The sequence below is a fragment of the Odocoileus virginianus genome, chromosome 16, assembly GCF_023699985.2.
Source record: "Odocoileus virginianus isolate 20LAN1187 ecotype Illinois chromosome 16, Ovbor_1.2, whole genome shotgun sequence".
Taxonomy (NCBI): Eukaryota; Metazoa; Chordata; class Mammalia; order Artiodactyla; family Cervidae; genus Odocoileus; species Odocoileus virginianus.
In genome coordinates this window covers 33,303,484-33,329,610 of record NC_069689.1, presented here as the reverse complement: position 1 = coordinate 33,329,610, position 26,127 = coordinate 33,303,484, and the positions used below count along the sequence as shown (strand labels likewise).

Here is a 26,127-nt window from a genome sequence, read left to right as displayed (position 1 = left end):
CAGGCTTTGGAGTTTCTATTTAATGGGCACTGACTTATTTGCATCTTATAAAATCAAAATAAGGCATACTAAGTTCCAATGAAACAACCTAAAAAATGTGCTCCTTATTATTTTTTAAAACTAGCCAATTAAGGATGAGGAAGTAAATCTTTACTGAGATAGCTCCTCTGACACCAAAGGGATGACTGTGTTCTGCCTGCTCTTGGCTTCGCCAAAATTCGGTTGTTGGGCAGCTGAATAACTTTGTCATGAAAAAGTTTATTTTTAAAATCACTGTTGGCAAACTGTGACCTGTGGACTAAATCCTGTCTGTTTTTGTAAATGAAGTTTTATGGTTCAGAGCCATGCTCATTTGTGTTTACGTGTTGTTTATAGTTGCTTTGGTGCTACAGTGGCACTGTTCAATAGTTTCAGATCAAATGATCCACAAGGCTTAAAATATTTTCTATTATTTGGCCCTGTCGGGAGAATCATGCTGACTCCTATTTTTTCAATCTAAGTCTTCTGTATATAGGTCATGTTCAAGTTACGGTGGAGTTTTATGTGGTTGGTATTTTTGTGTTTAGTTTTCCATTCAGCTTCATTCTAAGGAGGAAATAGTTTAAAAAAAACCATTTGGAGTGTTAGTTTCTAGCTTCCTCATCAAACGTAGGTATAATACCACTTTACACGGTTGCCATGAGGAGTCAGTGAGAACTGTAAATAAAATCTTTAAAGTGCCTGGCACCCAGCAGGAATTCAGGTGGTGGGGAGATATAATCAGGGAAAGTCTGGGTGTTTCTTTGGGTGATTTAGGATGGCATGTTTTTAGAGACTCTGATTTGTCCACAGAGCTGGCTGTGGAAGCCTAGTTTATACAGTTTCTTAGTACAACGTTATTGATTAACTTTCCTCTATCCTTTCCTTCCTGCTTCCCTGTGCCCCTCTTTCTCTTTCCTCTCCTCCTACTGACCATTGTATATTGTAGGAAAAATGGGGTATGAGAGGATGGTCATGTCCCAGGTCTTGACTGAGTACCTGGGATGGCTGCCAGTTGAGGGTCCTTGACCTCATGCAGAGAAGAGTTCAAGACCTAGCCATAGTAAAATGAAAGCAGGTTCATTTAGAGAGATGCACTCTTTGGAGGGGCTTCCCTGGTGGCTCAGATGGTAAAGAATCTGCCTGTAATGCAGGAGATCCAGGTTTGATCCCTAGGTCGGGAAGACCCCCTGGAGAAAGGAATGGCTAACTACTCCCCTGGAGAAGCCCATGGACAGAGGAACCTGGTGGGCTACTGTCCATGGGATCTCAAAGAGTCTGACATGACTGATCTACTAATACACACACACACACACACTCTTTTTAGAAGGTAAGAGCTGACCCCAGGGCATGGAGTCCTTTTGAAAAGTGAGAGCAGAGCTTGGCTGTGGCTGGTAGGTAGTGGTCTACGTAATTTAGTTTTTATGGGGTTCCATGATAGCTCAGAGATAGAGAATCCGCCTGCCAATGCAGGAGGCAGGGGTTTGATTCCTGGCTCAGAACGTCCCCTGGAGAAGGAAATGGCGACCCACTCCAGTATTCTTGCATGGAAAATCCCACTGACAGAGGAGCCTTGTGGGCTGTAGTCCCTGTGGTTGCAAAGAGTCGGAGAGGATTTAGCAACTAAACAACAAACAAGAAGTAGCAGGAATAGTCTAACCATCTTAGAGAAGGAGTGGGGATTTTCAGGAGATGGGGCACCACCCACTTTTCAGTTCAGTTCAGTTCAGTCACTCAGTTGTGTCCAACTCTTTGTGACCTGATGAATTGCAGCATGCCAGGCCTCCCTGTCTATCATCAACTCCTGGAGTTTACTCAAACTCAATGTCCATCGAGTTGGTGATGCCATCCAGCCATCTCATCCTCTGTCATCCCCTTCTCCTCCTGTCCCCAATCCACCCCAGCATCAGGGTCTTTTCCAATGAATCAACTCTTCACATGAGGTGGCCAAAGTATTGGAGTTTCAACTTCAACATCAGTCCTTCCAATGAACACCTAGCACTGATCTCATTTAGGATGGACTGGTTGGATTTCCTTGAAGTCCAAGGGACTCTCAAGAGTCTTCTCTAACACCACAGTTCAAAAGCATCAATTTTTCGGCACTTAGCTTTCTTCACAGTCCAACTCTCACATCCATACATGACCACTGGAAAAACCATAGCCTTGACTAGATGGACCTCTGTTGCTGAAGTAATGTTTCTGCCTTTTAATATGCTATCTAGGTTGGACATAACTTTCCCCCACTTTTAGGCCTTTTTAATTGGCTTCTGAACTGTCATGGCACCTGTGGGTGTATAGTTAGCATATGCAAACATATTCCAGTGAGCATATAGTGTGGCTCGAGGTCTACTGGAAGTCGAGTCTTCCTCCATCTTGAGCCTAGTAGGTTCTAACCTGTTTTGGTCTTATCCTCTTGTTTTTCGTGGTTGTGTCATTCTTTTAACAGTTATGTCCTGCCCTCTTCCTTCCCGTCTCAATACCTTTGCTTCTCTGTTTCCTTTTTGATATATGTAAGCATTAGTACTAAATTTAGTCAGTCAGTAGAGACTTGTAGAGGATTTTCCATTATTCTCAGTTCCATCCTCTAGGAAGCAGAGGAAATTAGCTTCTTGTGATTTCCCTCCCTGCCCTCTTTATTCTTATGTGATAACGTATGCTAGCAGATATCTAGGTATATATGCAAAATCCATTCCTACCACAGCAAATTTTAGAGCAGGTCTTTGGTTTTGTTTTAACCCATGATGCCAAGGGCTCACTTGTAGACAAGCATAGTTTTCTTCTAGAAGACAGGACAGATAGATGATAAATAGATTCTCCCTAACATTTTGAAGTGTCAGGCGAGTGTATGCTCCTTGGTTCTTTGTCTCGTCACAACAAAAATTTGGAGTGACGGACATTAAAGCCCCCTTGGCGGGTCACAGCTCTCGGAGGACAGATGGTGTTTCTAGCTCTCAGGTCTCGAACAGACTGTGTTATAGCTCTTAAATAAATCAGTGTTATGGCTCAGTGTTACAGCTCTATTTTATTTAGATAATAGCAGGAAAATCCATCTTCGAGGCGTGAGAGCACGTCGACCCAAAGGCGCGAAGAGAAGAGCGCCCCATCGCACAGGAGAGAGAGAGAAGAGGGCTTTGCCTCCTCTTTATGTGTTTACAATCTTATGTAAATTGGGCCAGCCAGGAGTGTTGTTTGTTTTACCTGAGGTTCTCATTCCGGTCCTCGGACCTTCCTTTGTTCTATTTTCAAGGGCTTTTCCCTTCCAGGTCTTTTAGCCACTGCCATTCTGGACTTCTTTTCCCTATTCTAACTACCTAACAGAAGGAAACTTAAAGATCTAGTGATGATAAAATTGAGCTGGCAATCTTATATTGCAAGTACCCACTTAGTTGTTTTCTTGTTTCATGAAAACATAAACTTAGAAAACTAAGTTATTTTACTTGACAGGTATTTATAGAAGATTTATTTGAAACCTGGGACCTAACCCTTTCAAGTTACTTTAAAAGCAATGTTAAAATAAATGAGAGCAAGGACAAAGAATCTTAGAATGTTTTTTGTTTTAATTGGCATTATTATTATTTTATGATAGCATTTAGTTTTGTAGGTGTCATAGAAAAAATATGGAAAAGAGATGATAGTTACAATATTAGCAGACTCATAGATAATAGTTAACAGTTATCCACTATAGCATTTAGTTTTGTAGGTATCATGGAAAAGATATGGAAAAGAGGCAATAGTTATAATATTAGCAGACCCATAGATAATAGTTAACAGCTATCCACGTTTGTTAGGTCTGAAAATCTTTTTATCCATAGTGAATTTACCTGTATTTTCAGTTCAACTGAATTCTTTTGTTTGTGGTTTGAAAAGGAGTTAAATTGGGTCAGAATTTCTCATTGAATGTTCTACCTTTTTAAAGCTACTGACTGACCTGAATTTAGTACCGGTGCTTACATACATCAAAAAGGAAACAGAGGAGAGAAAGGTACAAAGACCAGTAGGAAGAGAGGAAAGTGAAAGGGAGAGAGGGACACAGGGAAGGAAGGAGGAGAGGGAAGGACGGAAGAAGGTTAATCAGAAATGTTATGTTAAGAACCTGGATAAACTAGACTTCCACAGCCAGCTCTGTGGAGAAATCAGAATCTCTAAACACATGCCATGCTAAATCACCCAAAGAACCTCCTAGACTTTTCCTGATTATTTCTTCCTACCACTTGAATTCCTTCTGGGTCCTGGCACTCTGCTAAGGATTTTATTTACAGTTCTCATTGACTCCTCATAGTAACTGTGTAAGGTGGTATTATATCTACTTTTGATGAGAAAGCTAGAAACTAACACTCAAAATGAATTTTTAAAGTATTAAACCCAGTTTTTATATATCACCATTCTATTAAAGGTAATGTATTCTTCCTCCTTTTTCATTTATTTTACAGTAAACTGAGAGATAGATAGTAATCTTGAGTCCTTTAGCTTCTGTGAGTCACAGAGGGACATTAAATGATTTTCTTAGAACTGCCATTTGAGTCAAAGTTAGGGGCATAAATTTGAATGTACCTTATTTTGTCTATTTATAGGAACCAGACAGGTTTAAAAAGCAATTTTGTGTCTGGAAATAGGTAGATAACAGAAAATGAGAGATTGTTTAGTGTTAAAAAGTTTTGAGAGTTGTAAAGAATTTTATCTTGCCAGCATACAGGGAGAGAACCGGGTGAGTTGTATGTCCTGGGGAAACAGAACTCAAAAGCACTGTGTTAGTATTAGCATTCTGTTTGCTTGTATATGAGAAAAACCAGTAACAAATTGATTTAATCTGTGAAAGGAGAAAGAGCAGGGAGGTGGTGGGGGGAGAAGATAAAAAGACCTATTTAGAGATAGTGAATTTTGTTTGTCTTTCTTTGTTAATCTGCTGATTAACTGTCAGCTAGTGAAGAGACCAGTCAGATATTCTGCTCTTGGGCAGCTGCATAAATCATCAAAGAAAACAGTTTTGGTTGTTTATGAATTCTCTGGAAGGCTTTGGGTGTTCTACTGTGACTTGCACATAAGAGGTTGCCTCTGTATTATGTCTGCCACTATCCTCATTAGCATTTCCATGCCAGATTTGCATCAGAATTCCTCACTTGCTTTAATTATGGTCTTGTTTCCATGATTTTCTCCCCTTATTTTGTATTCTTTGGTGTGTTAGATAGTCTTTCTAAAAGTTAATGCTCCATCTTCCTGGGGTTATGTTTGCTGTTGTAAACCATTATTTTAACATTGTGTGCATGTAATTTGTTAGTTCTCAGATCAAAAAAATCTTAGTCTGTTTGTGACTGTATGGGAGATCTGAACCACAATGTTTAAAGTGTGTGCAGTGGGTTTCTTTGGTCAGTTATCTGGAAGACATTAGGAAACCAACAAAAATATTTACACTGAGCAGTTTATGTTATTTTACCTTACTGTTGCTTTAAAAGTTTAGGTTATGATTTTGAAATATTTTACAAATTATCTTCTCTGTAGTTAGACTTACTGTTGCTGTGCACTTTATCTCTGATGAAGAGTGGGGAAATTTTATGGTAAATTCTGTTTTCTTACAGTCAAAGGCTGTTGGTTTGTTAGATGTGGATGTGTATGGCCCTTCAATTCCAAAGATGATGAATCTGAAAGGCAATCCAGAATTATCACAGAGTAAGTAAAGAAGAGATAAAGACTATGACAATATAGCTATACTTTTATTTAGTCCCTGCTGGGTGTCAGGCGTTGTGCCATATGCCATGTATACCTCATGGACACTGCACGTAAGGTGTGGAGCCAGACTCTCTGGGTTTGAACTCTGGCTCTGTCACTGACTAACAGTGTAGCTTTGAATGACTTGTTCAACCTCTTTGTGCCTCAATGTCCCCATGTGTAAAACAGGGTTAAACGCTTGTACTTACCAGATAGAATTGCTATATTTAATTACTTAACTACAAAATTGCTGTAAATGCAGTGCATATGAAGCACAGTGCTTGGCGCACTGTACATGGTCAAATTTAGCTCATTGTCTTTGTATATAAAATGTGTGGGTGTGTGGGGGTATTTGAATAGAAAGTATCTGACTGAGTGACTTAACTATTTGTTAGAAAAGCTGAAAATTATTTTCTCTAATCAGATTTTTCTTATATTTATTTTAAATTGTTTTTGAAAAAACTGTAAAACATTGATTTCTCTCCCCAGCCTTCATTGCCATCAATAATAGGACAGAGTTATTTTTTGGATAAATCTTTAATATTTAAACTGTTGTTTATTATATTTTCTTACAAAACTATTAAATATAAATCTTTAAGAACAAGGAAATTCTATGCTCAAAAAAGGAAAAATTGAAACAACTGGTAACTGTCCTTGAAAAATAGTTTTGAATGAAGACAGTTTATTAAAATTTATTTGTAACTATAGTAAGCATATGAGATTGAATAATTTCTTTTATTTCTTATTGGACCTTTTATTTTCCATGAATCTAGGACAAAATGCCTGTATTTACTGAAGAGTTTTTATTGAATTTTCTGTGTACATAACAGAAGGTGTTATTTTTGTCGTTGTGATTAAATGTTAGGTAGTAAGACATTATCTGCTATTTAAGGTGCCTTTGTTTGTGCTGAGATGGGCTTCCCTCATCGCTCTGTGGTTAAAGAATCTGCCTGCAATGCTGGAGGCCCAGGTTTGATTCCTGGTTAAGAAAGATCCCTTGGAGAAGGAAATGGCAACCCACTCCAATATTCTTGCCTAGAGAATTCCATGGACAGAGGAGCCTGGCAGGCTACAGTCCATGGGGTTGCAAGAGTTGGACACAGTTTAGCGGCTAAACCACCACCAAGGTGGTTTTGTTCGTGCTGTAGTTGTTGAAATCAGTTACAGCATTAAGTTCTGAATAACCGCTTATCAGATAATAAGGATTCTTCCTATTATTTTGAAGGAATTTAAGGCTCTAGTGATGATAAAAGTGACCCTAGCCGTCCTACATTACAAGCATCCACTTAAGTTGTTTTCTTGTTTTGTGAAAATAGAAACTTAAAAGAAAGCTAATTTATTCTAGTTTCTTTGTTCTTTGCCCTTTTAGTGGAATGCGTACTTACTTTACAAATATGTGCCATGAGCCAAAATGTCAAACTTACACAAAGAAGTAATGAATTTGTGTACTTTAAATGATAAGACTCTTTATGTCTGTCTCTTGATTAAGTAGCATGAAGACTAGTGCATGTAGCACATGAGTAATGGCAAAATGAAGCCCTTGGTGTCAATTTTTTCTTAAGTAGTCTGTTCAGTGTATGCCAGTATAAATACATGAAATGAACTTTAATTTCTTTCTTGTTTTCCTGAAGCTGTACTCTTAAATTTGATGTTTGCAAATTGGCTGCCATTAAATAGACTTTCTGGTAAAAATGAGCTACTGGAAATCTTGGAAAGCCTGAAAAGAATGTGTGTTGACAAGCAGATCTCAAGTCCCATAAGAAATAAACTGAACGATTAAGGCATTCACTTAGAAGAGTGTGGATTCTTGAAAGCTCATCTTTTAAATTGGTTTTTGAATCTTAGATAAACCTGCTCCCATTGTGCTAATTGGCATCATATTGACTTTTCTATGTTTTTGTCGTTTTAATTTATCCTGTATTACTGTTTATTAAAGAAAGCACAGTGCAACATGAAATTATCTTATTAACAGTAAGAAAAACGATTTGTTTTCAGCGGTTCAGATTTTGGGGAGGTAGAACTGTGAGCAGAATCTTAGCTTTAGAAATGTTTCCCCTGTTATTGCACTTAGCTACACAACCATAGGGGGATGGGGCTTCAGGGTTGTCTTTTTTTGTTCATTATTTAAGCAGACATATGGTAATGTAGTTTTGATCAATTTGTTAATTTTAAAAATCCATGTTAAAGTTGGCAGACTCATTCTCTTATATTTTTTCTTTTTGAGGAGATTATAGAAAAACCACACTTCTTGTACTTAGATATTTTAGTCTTGATCACCAAGGGAAATTTTACATTTGATTCTAGAGAAGTGAATTCAATAATTGAGGAAAAGTTTGTTTAAAATCATTTTGGATTTCTTAAGCTGAAAATGTTGCTATCAGCTTAAAAGGACAACAGTGATTTTCTATGTTGGCATGCAGTATGCAAAATTATGGTAATAGAAAGTCTAGCCCGTTTGTAGAGAGAGTATTGTACAAAAACCTCACCAGGCTGACATAATGGCTGCAAATGACCAGTTGCTTTGGGAACCTAATGGAATTTAGAATAAAATCCATGTATAGTTTGAGAAATTATCATCTTAGCATGAGTTAAACTTTTTGTTTTTTGTCTAAAGAACAAATACCAGTCATTTCTCTCTTTTTTAAGTTTGTAAATAACATAATATGCAGATTTCATATTACAGTATAGCCAAACTGTAGTCCTAGAAATTATTGACTAGGAAGGTTTTCAGTTGAAATTGTAAGAAAATATTACATGGTAGTTACACACAGAAATGTGTTGTTAATTCACTAATGTAATACTCTTTTTTGTTGAGGATTTTCACTAAACTTTCTCAACTAACTTTTATTGTTAGAAATCTGTTTTCTTTCACAGTTTTATGATGATGAATTCACACTTTATCACACTTGTGAATTTATCACTACTTAGTTTTACTAAAGAATGTCTTAAAGTATGTTTAGCTAATAAAGTAGGAAAATTTTTAAGGCCTGTGGAGAAAGGTTACTAAAATTGAAATGTCAAGTAATTTTATTGAGGATGACACAGTGATTATTAATAATGATTAACTATGAGTCTTTTTTTTTCAAGTAGGATTCACTTTTCTTTTGTTGGGGGATAGATTTTCTACTCATGTCACAATATTCTGCTCTCTCTGTCTTAATAAGCATTTTCCAAGTTTATGAAATGAATGTGTGTACAGAAGAGACAGAGAAAATGTGGAAAATCAGCTTGGGGAAATGACTTTTTATAATAGCAGTCATCTCCAGCAAGAAATGCCAAGAGGTGACTAAATTTTTTTAAGATAATTTAAGTGCATAAAGAATGAGAGTGAATTCTACTTATTTCTGAAATTACCTTTCTTCTTCCAAGGCAGAGAGTTAGGGGTGTTACTGAAGTTACTGACTTGAATAATTAAATTCTGATGCAGTAGTTACAGCTCTGAAAGTTTCTCAATTATAATTTGCTTCTTCTGATCATTGTCTTGTGGACTCTTGGGTTTCATCTGATGCTAAAGTTCCTCTGATTATCTTTGGAAAGTGTTCTGGGATGTATTGCATAATCAAAGTGTTATAGAAGTGACTTTTTTTCTTGCTGCCTTCCTGGATTTTGTTTACAATCTGTTTTATACCTACAATATTAAATTGTTGTTGTTTAGTCACTGAATTGTGTTCAATTCTTTTGCAACCCCATGGGCTGTGTAGCCTGTTAGGTTCCTCTGTCCATGGGATTTCCCAGGCAAGAATACTGAGGTAAGTTGCCATTTCCTTCTCCAAGGGATCTTCCCTACCCTGGGATAGAACCCATGTCTCCTGCATTGGCAGGTGAATTCTTTACCACTGAGCCACCAGGGAAGCCCAGAATATTAAGGCAAAGTGCAAATCAGGAGTTGAAGGAATCAAGGAGATCCAACCAGTCCATCCTAAAGGAGATCAGTCCTGGGTGTTCATTGGAAGGACTGATGCTGAAGCTGAAACTCCAATACTTTGACCACCTCATATGAAGAGTTGACTCACTGGAAAAGACCCTGATGCTGGGAGGGATTGGGGGCAGGAGAAGAAGGGGTCAACAGAGGATGAGATGGCTGGATGGCATCACCGACTCGATGAGCATGAGTATGAGTATGATGGACAGGGAGGCCTGGCGTGCTGCAATTCATGGGGTGGCAAAGAGTTGGACATGACTGAACCGAACTGAAATCTTATTAATTTGATCTTGTTAAATCTGGCTTTAGGCACTTTTATCTTTAAAATCTTTAAAATACCTCAGAGATGAGGTTTGTGTTCTTTGAAGAATCCTGTCACCCTACTTTATCAAGACAGAAGTCTACCCTTCACTTGGCTTATTGTTTCTTACACAGGTCATTGAATAGTCTGAACTAAATAATTTTTTTAATATGGTAAAACCCTTTTCCTTTTTTCTTTGCCAGTTCTGAGCTGCAGAATAGGCAGCCTCTTTTTTGGAGTTCTACTTGTTCTGCTGCGAACCATCTTAGCCAAACGTTGTAGCACATAAAGTCAGTGAAGAATGCTTTATTTATCTACAGAACAACCAAGTGTATTTTAGTAGCTGTGTGTGCATAGTCAGGCACTTGTTCATATCTGACTTTTTGTGATGCTATGGACTCTAGCCCTTCAGGCTCCTCTCTCCATGGATTTCTCCAGGCAAGAATACCAGTGGTGGTTTAGCAGCTAAGTTGTATCCGACTCTTGCGACCACATGGACTGTAGCCTGCCAGGCTCCTCTGTCCGTGGGCTTCTCCAGGCAAGAATACTGGAGTGGGTTGCCATTTCCCTTCTCCACGGGATCTTCCTGATCCAGGAATCGAACCCAGGTCTCCTGCATTGCAGGCAGGTTCTTTACTGCCTGAGCTACAAGGGAAGCCTAAGAATATTGGAGGAAAAAAAAAAAAACACAAAAAAGAATATTGAAGGAAGCCAAAGGATGTTGGAGTGGGTGCCATTTCCACCTCCAGGGGAATCTTCCTGACCTAAGGGTCAAACTCACACCTCCTGTGTCTCCTGGCTTCTCAGGTGGATTCTTTACTGCTGAACCACCTGGGAAGCCATTTTTTAGTAGTTACTACCTATTAATTTTTGTTTTCTTTCACAGGATGACAGCAAATAGTGTTGACCAGATGTGTCTGCTTATACGTCGAATAGTCCTTACATCTTTGTGTTTACAATTAGCACCTGCCCCAAGACAAGATTGGTGTCCTACTATGCCTCTTTTGCTTTCTGAGTTATATCAGAGGGCTACCCTTAAGATATGTAGATTGATAGGAGGGTACATTTGTAATATAGCCATACATTTTAAAGCTATCTGTAGTTCTGATACAGGAATCTGAGTTCTTGTCCATGGAGCTGAAGAATGGAATCTACGAACATGCAAACACTCATGGTAGCAAGCGAATAGGATTTATTAAAGAGGAGGAAAGTACAAAGTTCTCAGCATAGACACTGAGACAGAGTAAAGAGTCCCCCCAAGGTGGGACTTAACAGCCATTTTTATATCCTTCCTTAAGTCACATTATTTCTAACCAAGGTCAAAATACTTAACATACATAGCACACACATGATGGTGTGATCACTCACCTAGAGCCAGACATACTGGAATACGAAGTCAGGTGGGCCTTAGGAAGCATCACTATGAACAAAGCTATTGGAGGTGATGGAATTTGAGTTGAGCTATTTCAAATCCTAAAAGATGATGCTGTGAAAGTGCTGCACTCAATATGCCAGCAAATTTGGAAGACTCAGCAGTGGCCACAGTACTGGAAAAGGTCAGGTTTCATTCCAATCCCAAAGAAAGGCAGTGCCAAAAAATGGTCAAACAACCACACAATTGTACTCATCTCACTCGCTAGCAAAGTAATGCTCAAAATTCTCCATGCCAGGCTTCAATAGTACATAAACTGTGAACTTCCAGATGTTCAAGCTGGATTTAGAAAAGGCAGAAGAACCAGATAACATTGCCAACATCCGTTGGATCATCGAAAAAGCAAGAGAGTTCCAGAAAATGTCTACTTCTGCTTTATTAACTACGCCAGTCTTTGGCTGTGTAGATCCCAACAAACTGTAGAAAATTCTTCAAGAGATGGGAATACCAGACCACCTGACCTGCCTCCTGAGAAATCTGTATGCAGGTCAAGAAGCAACAGTTAGAACTGGACATGGAACAACACACTGGTTCCAAATTGGGAAAGGAGTACATAAAGGCTGTATACTGTCACCTTGCTTATTTAACTTGTATGCAGAGTATATCATGTGAAATGCCGGGCTGGAAGAAGCACAAGCTGGAATCAAGATTGCTGGGAGAAATATCAATAACCTCAGATGTGCAGATGACACCATCGTTATGGCAGAAAGTGAAGAACTAAAGAGCTTCTTGATGAAAGTGAAGGAGAGAGTGAAAAAGTTGGCTTAAAGCTCAACATTCAGAAAACTAAGATCATGGCATCTGATCCCATCACTTCATGGCAAATAGATGGGGAAACAGTAGAAATAGTGACAGACTAGTTTTTTCGGCTCCAGAATCACTGCAGATGGTGACTGCAGCCATGAAATTAAAAGACACTTACTCCTTGGAAGAAAAGTTATGACCAACCTAGATAGCGTATTAAAAAGCAGAGACATTCCTTTGCCAACAAAGGTCCGGCTAGTCAAGGCTATGGTTTTTCCAGTAGTCATGTATGGATGTGAGAGTTGGACTATAAAGAAAGCTGAGTACTGAAGAACTGATGCTTTTGAACTGTGGTGTTGGAGAAGACTCTTGAGAGTCCCTTGGGCTGCAAGGAGATCCATTCAGTCCATCCTAAAGGAAATCAGTCCTGAATATTCATTGGAAGGACTGATGCTGAAGCTGAAACTCCAGTACTTTGGCCACCTGATTCGAAGCGCTGACTTACTTGAAAAGACCCTGATGCTGGGAAAGATTGAAGGTGGGAGGAAAAGGGGACAACAGAGGATGAGATTGTTGGATGGCATCACCCACTCAATGGACATAAGTTTGAGCAAGCTCCAAGAGTTGGTGATGGACAGGGAGGCCTGGCATGGGGCAGGCCATGGGGTCACAAAGAGTCGGACAGGACTGAGCAACTGAACTGAATTCAATATGAAACAGATGTTAATTACTACCCTTCCCTGGATCTGAGTGCTGATAATTTATCAGACTAAAGATACATTCCAGGAATTCAGGACAATGGAGTGGGATGTTTACTGAAAACAAGACTGAGGTCTCAGAGTTCTACACTGTCTGCCTAGTAATTTCTACCTCAGTTCATACTCTCTTTTCTAGTCTAACCCCAGACTGGAAAAAAATATGTGTTTTTTTTTCCCCTTATTTCCTAATCTTTGATCATTTTCAGTTTCTCAACATGAGGACATTTTCAGTGTCTTCTCTGAAATGAGGAAAATTAAAAGAAACTTACTATTATTAGGTATTGTGGAGGGATAGTTTGCAATTTTGTGTGTAATACTCTACTTTTTATGTATGTATTCTCTGAATTTTTGCTTTTTAAAACAGAACACATTATTGCTGATTCATAGTTACTTTAATAATTCAGTGAGTACTTTAGAAACCTTTGAGGAATATTTTAACAAAACATATGCTTCCCCCCTCCTTTTTTTTTTTTTTTTTTTCTTTTTGGGCTAACAGAAAGTAAAGCATTTAAGACAGAAAAAGAGTTTGGTGAAAGCAGAATGTAAAATGAGTTTTGAAGTGGAAGATAGGGAAATAATTCATCCATGAATTGGGGACTCCCGTGCAAAAGGCAGAAGGCCATTAATAATGAAGTTATACTAAGAGGCATGAAAAGTTTTGATGGTCTGGATTTGGAGGCTATCAAGAGAGAAGAGAAATTAGACATGCTATCCCTGGTGGCTCAGCTGGTAAAGAATCTGCCTGCAATGTGGGAGACCTGGGTTTGATCCCTGGGTTGGGAAGATACCTTGGAGAAGGGACCCACTTCAGTATTCTGGCCTGGAGAATTCCATGTACTGTATAACTCATGGGGTCACAAGAGTCAGACATGACAGACTGACTTTCACACACACACAAAAATAATGAAATAAGGCATCTTTTTCATTTTCTTTCTGCACGTCCACTCTAGATTTTTGTCTATGTGTGGCATACATCTATATCGGGCAATGGATTGAAATGCCATCTTGTTCTTTAAGATTGGATAGATTTTGTATACGCACGTTCATAGTGTTATCCACAGTAGATAAAAGGCAGAAGCTACCCACGTGTCCATCAGTTAATGAATGGTTAAGCAAAATATGGTATATACATACAGTGTAGTATTAGTGATAGTGAAGTCGCTCAGTCGTGTCTGACTCTTTGTGACCCCATGGAGTGTAGCCTACCAGGCTCCTCTGTCCATGGGATTCTCCAGCAAGAATACTGGAGCGGGTTGCCATTTCCTTCTCCACGAATGTAGTATTAGTCAGCCTTAAAGAGGTAATTCTGACATAACCTGGAACATGGATGAATCATGAGGATGTTATGCTAAGTGAAGTAAAACCAGTCATAAAAGGAGAAATAGTGTGTGATTCCCCTTACATAAGGTACTTAGTCAATTTTTTAAGGACAGAATGTAGAATGGTAATTGCCAGGAGCTGGGGGAAAGGGGAGTGGGGAATTATTGTTTGGTAGATATATAGTTTCAGTTTTTTAAGATGAAAAGAATTCTGGAGAGGGATGGTAGTGATGGTTGGACAACATGATATTTAACATCATTCTCTTGTGTACTTAATGATTAAGATGGTAAATTTTATGTTATGAATGTTTTACCACCATTACAAAAGGGAAAAAACTGGGTGTATTTTTTGACAGTGTTAACTGTACGAAGCGTAACAGTATAGGGTTTCTTCAGTGTGTTTATGGTCTCTACCCAGGGAATCGGCCTGCTCTGTAAGAGAGCCGTCATTACAGAACTGGGGGAAAACAGAACAGTGAGGGTTCTCTGGGAGACTCACTTCCCTGGTGGCTCGGTAAAGCGGCTGCCAACAATCCCTGGTTTAAATCCCGCGTTTAATCCCTGGGTTGGGAAGATTCCCTGGAGAAGGAAATGGCAACCCACTCCAGCACTCTTGCCTGGAAAATCCCATGGATGGAGAATTCTGGCAGGTTACAGTCCATGGTCACAATAAACTGTGGAAAATCCCTAAAGAGATGAGAATACCAGACCACCTGACCTGCCTCTTGAGAAACCTGTATGCAGGTCAGGAAGCAACAGTTAGAACTGGACATGGAACAACAGACTGGTTCCAAATAGGAAAGGCTGTATGTTGTCACCCTCCTTATTTAACTTACATGCATGCAGAGTACATCCTGAGAAATAATGGGTTGGAAGAAGCACAAGCTGAAATCAAGATTGCCAGGAGAAATATCAATAACCTCAGATACACAGATGACACCACCCTTATGGCAGAAAGTGAAGAAGAACTAAAAATCCTCTTGATGAAAGTGAAAGAGGAGAGTGAAAAAGTTGGCTTAAAGCTGAACATTCAGAAAACTAAGATCATGGCATCCGGTCCCATCACTTCATGAGAAATAGATGGGGAAACAGTGGAAACAGTGTCAGACTACTTTTTTTGGCTCCAAAATCACTGCAGATGGTGATTGCAGCCATGAAATTAAAAGATGCTTACTCCTTGGAAGGAAAGTGATGACCAACCTAGATAGCATATTAAAAAGCAGAGACATTTCTTTGCCAACAAAGAAGGCTATGGTTTTTCCAGTGGTCATGTATGGATGTGAGAGTTGGACTGTGAAGAAAGCTGAGCGCTGAAAAATTGATGCTTTTGGACTGTGGTGTTGGAGAAGACTCTTGAGAGTCCCTTGGACTGCAAGGAGATCCAGCCATTCCATCCTAAAGGAGATCAGTCCTGGGTGTTCATTGGAAGGATTGATGCTGAAGCTGAAACTCCAGTACTTTGGCCACCTCATGCAAAGAGTTGACTCATTGGAAAAGACCCTGATGCTGGGAGGGATTGGGGGCAGGAGAAGGGGACGACAGAGGATGAGATGGCTGGATGGCATCACCAACTCGATGGACATGAGTTTGAGTAAGCTCCAGGAGTTGGTGATGGACAGGGAGCCCTGGCGTGCTGCGATTCATGGGGTCGCAAAGAGTCAGACACGACTGAGCCACTGAACTGAACTGAACTGAAGTCCGTGGGGAGAGTTGTACAGGACTGAGCGACTTTACTTTCACTTTCACTTTGGGAGACTTAGTAAGCTTAGCTGTAAACTTTCTCTGTTGTTCAGTTTGGAAACTTCAGTAGTGTACAAATTGTTAGGAATTACAGCCAAAAACTATATTTTTGTGTTACAAAAAGTGACAGAGCTTATTATATTTAAAATTCTTATTATTACTGCTACCTGTATTACTGTTTGTAACATTATCAATGTTATAAACACCTCTGTCATTTGGCCCCTGCCTTCTATTTACTTCCACTGCCTCAATTCCAGTAATCTTGTTCTGTTATTCAATGAGTACCACTCTCCGTGGCCTCTTTTTCTCAAAAATGCCATGTTCTGTGCTGGGGACCCTCACATAGTATATTCTCTCTGCCTGAGACACCTTACATTTCTATTGTCTTCTGCCCCTCCTCCACAAGTAATTTCTACTATGAAGTCTCAATTTTAATGATTCTGTTCTTTGACTCCTCCTCTCACTCCTCACTCTCCTTATTGCAATTGCAAGGGTAAGTTATCTGTTTAGTTTTCAGTCTCTTCTGCCAGACGGTAGGACATCACAGAGCAGAGGCTTTCTGGCTTAGTTTCACTTAGACTTGGTTATATAGTAGATGCTCAGTCAATCTTAGTTGAATAAAAGAAGAAGTTTTATGTTAAATTTCTACATTAGATGCATACTTTATATTCTACTTTGGGCATATGAGTAACTTAATTTGCAATCATAATATTTATTTTTTTAATGAATAATATAGACGGTTTTAAGATATTTTCTTAGCCATTAGTCTTTGTGGTAGATGAACAACTCGTACCACTTTTTTCCATTTTTAGGAAAAGAGAAAGAGCCTATATTGTTAGTAATTTGACATTTGAGAATTATGTTACATGGAGTGAAATGGCTGTTCACATTGTTTCAGTGTGGTAGGGCAGTGCCACTCTTGCCTCATATTTTAACTTTAAAATGTTGAGTATAGATCTGGTTGCCTATAAAGGGTAGAGGCTTGTGGGGCCTGAATTTGGGCCATGATGGAAAGTGCAGAGTTCATAATCCCTGCTCTGAGACAGAACAACCTGGAAAAAGTAAAGGAACTAGAATCTCAGCATGCATTGTCATTCTTTTCCTCAGACCATCCTCATTTCAGGCTAAAACAGTACATGGACAAAGATTATTATGGGAATGCATTAGTATAAAGATGTTATTTGAGACTGTTTATTCTGAAACTTGTTATTTGTAATAGGTTTGGAGACATGGTGAGTGAGGAAGCAGTGACAGTAAGTTTTGATTTTATTCTGCTGCCACTGAGGTATTTCAGTTAAGGAAAAGAAAGCAGAAATAGCAGCTTGCAGTTTGATGGGCTTTGGGATCTCCCTTGCAATATACAAACCACAGACTTTTCTTGGAAAAACTGGATTCCCCAGAAAGCAGAGCCCTGCACACTAATAGTTTATTAGGGAGTAAAACTGGACTGAGGAAGGAGAAAAGGATGGAGAGCCAATATGAAAATGTACTGTCAAAAATAACTGGAGATGTTTTTGATTGTCATAACTGGGGGGAATGTAGTGGGTAGACACCAGAGATGCTGCTAGATATCCTGCAATGCACAAGCCATCCACAATAAATTACTGGTGGTGGTTTAATTGCTAAGTTGAGTCTGACTCTTGTGACCCCATGGACTGTAGCCCACCAGGCTCCTCTGTCCATGGAATTCTCTAAGCAAGAATACCAGAGTGGGTTGCCATTTCCTTCTCCAGGGGATGGGATTGAATCTGGGTCTCTTGCATTGCAGACAAATACCTTATCAACTGAGCCACTAAGGAAGTCAGTAAATTATTGTCTGGTCCAAAATGTCACTTCTGCTGAAGCTGGGAATTCCTGATTTAGATAATGTAACCCAAAAGAATTTCAGAGAGATTGCAGTACTGTATGGGGCTGAGAATAGAATTTTGGGGAAATAACCTAAGGTGATCAGAGAAGGACTGAGAAGGAGTGACCAGAGAACTAAGAAGACAAGAAAAAATGGCATCCTGGAAGCCAAGGGGGCGCTTTAGGGTGAAGTGGTCAACATTTTTGGGCTTCCCTGGTGGCTCAGAAGGTAAAGCATCTGCCTGCAATGTGGGAGACCTAGGTTCAGTCCCTGGGTCAGGAAGATCCCCTGGAGAAGGAAATGGCAACCCTCTCCAGTACTCTTGCCTAGAAAACCCCATGGACGGAGGAGCCTGGTAGGCTACAGTCCATGGCTTGCAAGTCCATCTGGTTGCATGAGGTCAACATTTTTAGAGAGGCTAAATTAGGTAAGAATTAAATATTATGTATTTTAAATTTAATATTATTTCTGTTTTCAGTTTATGAAACTACTGTTTTGTAAATGTACACAACTGGTGCTTCTTGAAGAAATGTATTTTACAAAATATTTACATTTGGCCTCTGGGAGATCGATCATTTGGAAACCGAGCATGACTATAATGGTACTGTGCTGTGCTCCAGGGGAAAAAGATGAGTAAGATGTAACCTCTGTTCTTGAGGAGCTTACAGTGGGACAGACGGGAAATGTCAGCATACAATGTAACGTATGAAGAGGTATGAACAGAGAACCATGGAGGTGGAGAGGACCTTCTAATCTTCCTGTGATGTAGTACAGCCAGCCCTGGATCCTGATAAGGCTTGAAAGAGCAAAAGACTTGGGCATGTTGAAAACAAATAATGGAAAGATTATGGTGGTTTTTTTTTTTTTTTAATTTTAGTGTTAAAAATGGCCATTGGGACTATGGTTGATATGTTCTGTCCTGAGCAGTATGTAAGGCATGTTTCACTTATAAATCAGAATGTAAACTACCACATTCTAGCTCCACCCCAAGACAGCCCTTTGTTTAAAATATGCCTGAGGCTTGTCTCATTTCTGTAACCTTTCTCTTTCCTCTCTACCCACTTCTGTTTCTTTGTAATTCCAAGCAGAGATAGGAAATGGTAGTTATAACTGAGGGCTGTGGGGAGTTGGGAATTTTTCTGGAGAATCTATTAGTTTATCCTAGAGTTGGCTTTTCCTCTTATCTATCCATTTCCTCCAAAATAAACAGTAGTCATCTCCTTACATCCTAACCCTGGGTGCGACCAGACGTGAAGTGAGATTTTTTTCTCATGAATTGTATTTTTTCATTTTTAATATTTAGATTATAAACTGTTTACTTATCTTCGTATTCTTCTGAGTGTTGGTTGCAAAGAGTCGGATGCGACTAAGTGACTAAGCACAACCACAGCACACCCTATAGTAGTTCTCAGACTTTCTGCTCTGCGGGGCCTTTTATGCTCTTAAAAATGGCTGAGGATCCCACACAGCTTTTGCTAACGTGCTGTACTTAGTCACTGTAATGTCCGACTCTGCGACCCCATGGGCGGTAGCCTGCCGTGTTCTTCTGTCCATGGGGATTCTCCAGGCAGAAACACTGGGGTGGGTTGCCATGCCCTCCTCCAGGGGAATCTTCCCAACCCCCAGGGATCGAATCCAGGTCCCCTGCATTGCAGGCAGATTCTTTACCAGCTGAGCCCCCAGGGGAGCCCAAGAATGCTGGAGTGGGTAGCCTGTCCCTTCTCCAGGGGAGCTTTCTGACCCAGCAATTAAACTGGGGTCTCCTGCATTGCAGGTGGATTCTTTACCAGCTGAGCTACACAGGAGGTTATATTTACTGATATTTATCAAGTTAGAGTTAAGACTGAGAAACTTAAAAAAAGAACTTTATTAATTCATTAAAAATAACATCAAGCTCATACTTATTAACATAAAAAAAGTTTTAATGAAAAGTATTTTCTGAAGTAAAAAATCAGTGAGAAAAGTGGCATTGTTTTATTCTTTTGTAAATCATTTATCTGTCTGACTTAATAGAAAACTGCTTGACTTTCATAACTAGCTTTTCCTTCTGTCTGTTGCAATATTTCGGCTGAAATATATGAGGAAATTCCAGCCTCACACAAACATGTAGTTAGAAAAAGAGAATGATATTTTAGTAATTTCAGATAAGTGTCGGTTTTCTTTGACACTACACCAAAATTTGACAAGTAGTAGTGTCATTTTAAAAATTTATGTACTGAAGTGTAGTTGATTTATAATGTTGCGTTTCTACTGTACATCAAAGTGATTCAGATATGTTTGTGTGTGTGTGTGTGTGTGTGTACCTATACACTTTTCCATTATGGTTTGTCACAGGATATTGAATATAATTCCTTGTGCTCGACAGTGGGGCCTTGCTGTTTGTTAGTTCTATATGTGAGTTTGTTAATCCCAAATTTCCATTCCTTCCCTCCCTACCCTTCTGCCCCTTGTCAACCACAGGTTTATCCTCTATGTGGTCTTTAAGTTTGTCTTTCAAGTAAAAATGGTGGTCCATGAAAAACACAGCCAGTTAGCTTACAGCTCAAACGATGACACAAGTGCCTTCCCTTGAGGATTGGACTTGTGTGCTGCAGAGATGCTTTATATGTATTTTCTGTGTTGTCACACAGAAATTTAAAAAGGTGTGTACTCAAGGGTCAAGATTTAATAAACAAATTTCACTGTGACATCCAGGGCTGGCCTTTATTTTGACTGCAGTTCATGGTGGCGGAGAGTCTGATGACTGCTAGTACATTTGGTGCAATTGCCTTGATTTGTGCTAAGGCATCATTAGTTCTAGTACCCATCATTGCTTTTGGACCATCAGTGCAAAAGTTGACTGAGTGGAAGGCCAAATGATATCTTAGTACTTTTATGAAAACAGTCTTACCAGTATGGTACTGGCACAAAGACAGAAATATAGATCAGTGGAACAGAATAGAAAGCCCAGAGATAAATCCATATACCTATGGAAACCTTATCTTTGACAAAGGAGGCAAGGATATACAATGGAAAAAAGACAACCTCTTTAACAAGGGGTGCTGGGAAAACTGGTCAACCACTTGTAAAAGAATGAAACTAGAACACTTTCTAACACCATACACAAAAATAAACTCAAAATGGATTAAAGATCTAAATGTATGACAAAAACCACTGCAATGATGTAAAGTAATTAGCCTTCAACTAATAAAAATAAATGGAAAAAAAAAAAAAAGATCTAAATATAAGACCAGAAACTATAAAACTCCTAGAGGAGAACATAGGCAAAACACTCTCTGACATAAATCACAGCAGGATCCTCTATGACCCACCTCCCAGAATATTGGAAATAAAAGCAAAAATAAACAAATGGGACCTAATGAAACTTAAAAGCTTTTGCACAACAAAGGAAACTATAAGCAAGGTGAAAAGACAGCCCTCAGATTGGGAGAAAATAATAACAAACGAAGCAACAGACAGAGGATTAATCTCAAAAATATACAAGCAACTCCTACAGCTCAACCCCAGAAAAATAAATGACCCAATCCAAAAATGGGCCAAAGAACGAAACAGACAGTTCTCCAAGGAAGACATACAGATGGCTAACAAACACATGAAAAGATGCTCAACATCACTCATTATCAGAGAAATGCAAATCAAAACCACAATGAGGTGCCATTATACACCACTCAGGATGGCTGCTATCCAAAAGTCTACAAGCAATAAATGCTGGAGAGGGTGTGGAGAAAAGGGAACCCTCTTACACTGTTGGTGGGAATGCAAATTAATACAGCCACTATGGAAAACAGTGTGGAGATTTCTTAAAAAGCTGGAAATAGAACTGCCATATGACCCAGCAATCCCACTTCTGGGCATACACACCGAGGAAACCAGATCTGAAAGAGACACGTGCACCCCAAAGTTCATCACAGCACTGTTTATAATAGCCAGGACATGGAAGCAACCTAGATGCCCATCAGCAGACGAATGGATGAGGAAGCTGTGGGACATATACACCATGGAATATTACTCAGCCGTTAAAAAGAATTCATTTGAATCAGTTCTAATGAGATGGATGAAACTGGAGCCCATTATACAGAGTGAAGTAAGCCAGAAAGAAAAACACCAATACAGTATACTTACACATATATATGGAATTTAGAAAGATGGTAACGATAACCCTATATGCAAGACAGAAAAAGAGACACAGATGTAAAGAACAGACTTTTGGACTCTGTGGGAGAAGGCGAGGGTGGGATGTTTTGAGAGAACAACATCGAAACATGTATATTATCAAGGGTGAAACAGATTACCAGCCCAGGTTAGATGCATGAGAAAAGTGCTTGGGGCTGGTGCACTGGGAAGACCCAGAGGGATGGGGTGGGGAGGGAGGTGGGAGGGGGGATTTGGATGGGGAACACATGTAAATCCATGGCTGATTCATGTCAATGTATGGCAAAAACCACTACAATATTATAAAGTAATTAGCCTCCAACTAATAAAGATAAATGGGAAAAAAAAAAAAGTCTTACCCTCTTGGATCATCTGAAAGGTTTTTTGGGATCTCTAGAGGACCAGAGAGTGTACTTGGAGACCTAGTTGTTTAGTAGGACATTCTTCAACCAGAAGTCAGAATTCTTGGTTTCTGGTTTAGTAATGCTTGTTATTGATTTCAGGAAATTATTGACCTCATTTTTTTCTTCCTTTTTTAAAGTAATGTGGAAGCGAGTGCTTTGTAAATGAATTAGTTTGTGTCGGAAGCCTGGAAATATTATTTAAAGGTGGCTCTTTGTAAAGAAGTCCTGTAGAGTTGCACTGGGACTTTTCTCTCCATTTATTTTGTTTACTATTTTGGCATTAAGGTACCTGGAGTTGATAACCTATTTTTTAAAAATTTCTAATTAATTTTTCAAAAGTATAATACTTGAATATGATCTTTATTAACACAGACACTGCAGTGATGTTAGAATGTAGACTATAAGATACATAAGATGTCCTCAAAGCTGCTTGTAATCTGATTAATATACACTCAGAAATAGCAATATAATGTATTTTATGCTATTACATGATTGCTTTGGAGAATATAGGAGACTAGAGAGGGCAAGGAAGTAGAAAATGTCTTTATGAATTTGATAGAATTAAACTGGACCTTAATGGAAACGGAAATGATAATGAACCAAGAAGCACAGAAAATACATCATACCTCACAGTGAAGCTTTTCCCCTCCCAAATAGCCACTCAGTTTCCCCCTTGCATTCCTTCTTCCCTTTCTGTGGTTTGGTACATAGTTTTTCTTACACTTCTCAATTTTGGACCACTCTGAGGCCTGTGATTTGTGCTGCTGTTAAGACAATGTGTTATGGTGGAAAGATATTAGGCTTTGGGATCTCACTAATCCAACCCTCATTTCTGATGTCACCATTTACTGCCCATGGGCAAGGTTTATAACTTTAAAGGCTGTATAAAAAATAAGTAAAAAAATAAATATAAAGGTTCCCAGTAAATGCTCACTGCCTTTCACTGTTATTACAAGTAGTTGATAGTGACAGAGGATGCATCAATTAAGATGACAGCATCAATTGGTAAAGAATCTGCCTGCAATGCGGGAGACCCTGGTTCGATTTCTGGGTCGGGAAGATTTGCTGGAGAAGGGATAGGCTACTCACTCCAGTATTCTTGGGCTTCCCTGGTTGCTCAGCTGGTAAAGAATCTACCTGAAATGCAGGAGACCTGGGCCTGATCCCTGGGTTGGGAAGATCTCCTGGAGAAGGGAACGGCTACCCACTCCAGTATTCTGGCCAGGAGAATTCCATGGACTGTATAGTCCATGGGATTGCAAAGAGTTGGACACGACTGAGCAACTTTCATGCTATGATGAAATTTATCTGTTAGACTGGGATAGCAAAGGGCTTATTCCAAGGGGGTAGTAATACCGAATTGTTATCATGGATTTCACAGTCTCAGAGACTTGGAGTCAGATCTTGACTGCGGACTATATTATTATCTTCATTTACTTTGAGCAAGTTGACTTAAACTCTCCAAGCCTTAGTTTATTTATACAATAAATGGGAATGGTTTTAGGAAGATAGTCAACTTCAATTGTCATGGATATCTTGACACACATTGCCCAGTTCAAGAGGTCCAACCATATAAAAGACTAAAATATTTACTCTCTGGTTCTTTACAAAAAAAGTTTGCCAGTTCTTGTTATATGTAATTAAGTTATTTGAAATCAGTTTGATTCTCTGAGGATAACTTTTAAACTTAGAGTGGGTCCAGAACTAACTTCAGTCCAGGGCTAGTTTACCCCAATACTACTGTGATTACTTCCAGAGGACTCTACCATGTATTGGTAAATCTTTCCTTCTGGCTGGTGGGAACATAGCAGATGTTCCCAGCCATATGTGATCTTGGGAAATTGTACAGTTTGCAGCTTTGTGCTGATTCTTTCCTCGGTCCCAGGGAATTTCCTCTTACTCATGTACAGATGAATACTCAACAGCGACTCCTCAGGTCCCCTGTGCAGTTCCCTGGAGTTCTCTGTGTTGCTTCCTCCTCTCTGATATTCTGCCCCATAAATTCTTGCTGCCTTTGGTTCACTTAACTCTGATTATTTTTTTTCTCAATTCACCATGTTACTGGGCTTTGTTTGGATTCCCCCTTCCTGTGCCACAGTCTGGAAACTACCTCAAGGGCAGTAAACGGGGGCAGTTGTAGGGCTCATCTCTGCTTTCCATTCTTTCAAGGACTGTGGGCTTCCTTCCTGTTGTCCTGTGTCTGAAAATGTAGTTTTTCCAAGTTTGTCTGTGTTAGTGGGGTGGGGTGCTGGGGCTAGGGGTATTTATAGGGTAAATACTGCTTTTACGTTTTTATGGCCTGAAGCAAAGATATGTTAATAGCTTTTCTTTTTCCTTCCTATGTGCTCTATAGGAAGTCAGATGAGTCCACAATCTTTACAATCACCTTTTTTCTTTTTTCATAGCAGTTAAGTTCCATAGCCATTTATATTAGTCTGGGTTCTTTAGAGAAACAGAACCAATAGGAGATATAGATAGATGGATAATAGGGAATTGACTTATGTGGTTAAGAAGCCAGGAAGTCCCAAGATGTGCAGTCAGCAAGCTGGAGACCCAGAAGAGCTGATGGTATAGTTTCAGTCTAAGTCCACACGTTTGAGAACTAGGAGAGCTGATGGTGTGAATTCCAGTGTGAATCTGGAGGCAGGAGAAGACTGATGTTCTGACTTGAGGACTGGCAGAGAGAGGATATTCTCCCTAACTCTGTGTTTTTTTTTCTATTGAGGCCTTCAATGGATTGGATGAGGCCCACCTGCATTGCCCTACAGGGGCTTCCCAGATAGCTCAGCTGGTAAAGAATCTGCCTGCAGTGCAGGAGACCCCAGTTCGATTCCTGGGTTGGGAAGATCCACTGGAGAAGGTGTAGGCTACTCATTCCAATATTCTTGGCTTCCCTTGTAGCTCAGCTGGTAAAGAATCCACCTGCAATGCGGGAGACCTGGATTTGATCCCTCAAACCCTGGGTTGGGAAGATCCCCTGGAGAAGGGAAAAGCTACCCATCCAGTATGCTGGCCTAGAGAATTCCACAGACTGTATGTATAGTCCATACATAATCCATGCAAAGAGTTGGACACAACTAAGTGACTTTCACTTCACTTCACCTACACTGGGGAGGGTAATTTGCTATATTCAGTCTGTTGATTCAAATGTTAATCCCACCCAGAAGTACCCTCACAGGCACACCCAGAATAATGTTAAACCAAGTATCTGGGTACCCTGTGATTCTGGCTAATTTTCATAAAATTATATATCACACCACAGTATCTCCCAGTTTGCCCTTCATCTGATTTATGTAATCATTAATGTTGATAACATTAAATGCATTATCTTTGGCCCCATTTTCTCTCACTGTGGAGATTATTCCTGAGTTTCTAGAGTAATCTCAATCTCATTTCAAAGAAAAGCTGTGATAAATTTAGCGTATTAAGAAGCAGAGACAACACTTTGCAGACAAAGGTCCATATAGTCAAAGCTATGGTTTTTCCAGTAGTCATGTACAGATGTGAGAGTTGGACCATAAAGAAGGCTGAGTGCTAAACAATCAATACTTTCAAACTCTGGTGCTAGAGAATACTCTTGAGAGTCCCTTGGACAGCAGGGAGATCAAACCAGTCAATCCTAAAGGAAATCAACCCTGAATATTTATTGGAAGGACTGATGCAGAAGCTGAAGCTCCAATACTTTGGCCACCTGATGCGAAGAGCCAACTAATAATTGGAAAAGACCCTGATGCTGAGAAAGATTGGTAGGAGGAAAAGGGGGCGACAGAGGATGAGATGGATGGATG

General features: G+C 39.5%; 1 protein-coding gene across 3 annotated transcripts in view; it reads left to right on the top strand.

Annotated features, from left to right (window-relative positions):
* The window catches only part of NUBPL (NUBP iron-sulfur cluster assembly factor, mitochondrial), a 238,166-nt gene that overhangs the window by 43,174 nt on the left and 168,865 nt on the right, over nt 1-26,127 (top strand). For all 3 annotated transcript variants that reach the window (XR_011491825.1, XM_020870428.2, XM_070478048.1), the window contains one exon: nt 5,592-5,682. Coding sequence is in view for 2 of the 3 variants with exons in the window: in XM_020870428.2 (XP_020726087.2) it covers nt 5,592-5,682 (91 nt within the window). In the remaining variant the exon portion in view is untranslated. The remainder of the gene's footprint in view (nt 1-5,591; nt 5,683-26,127) is intronic.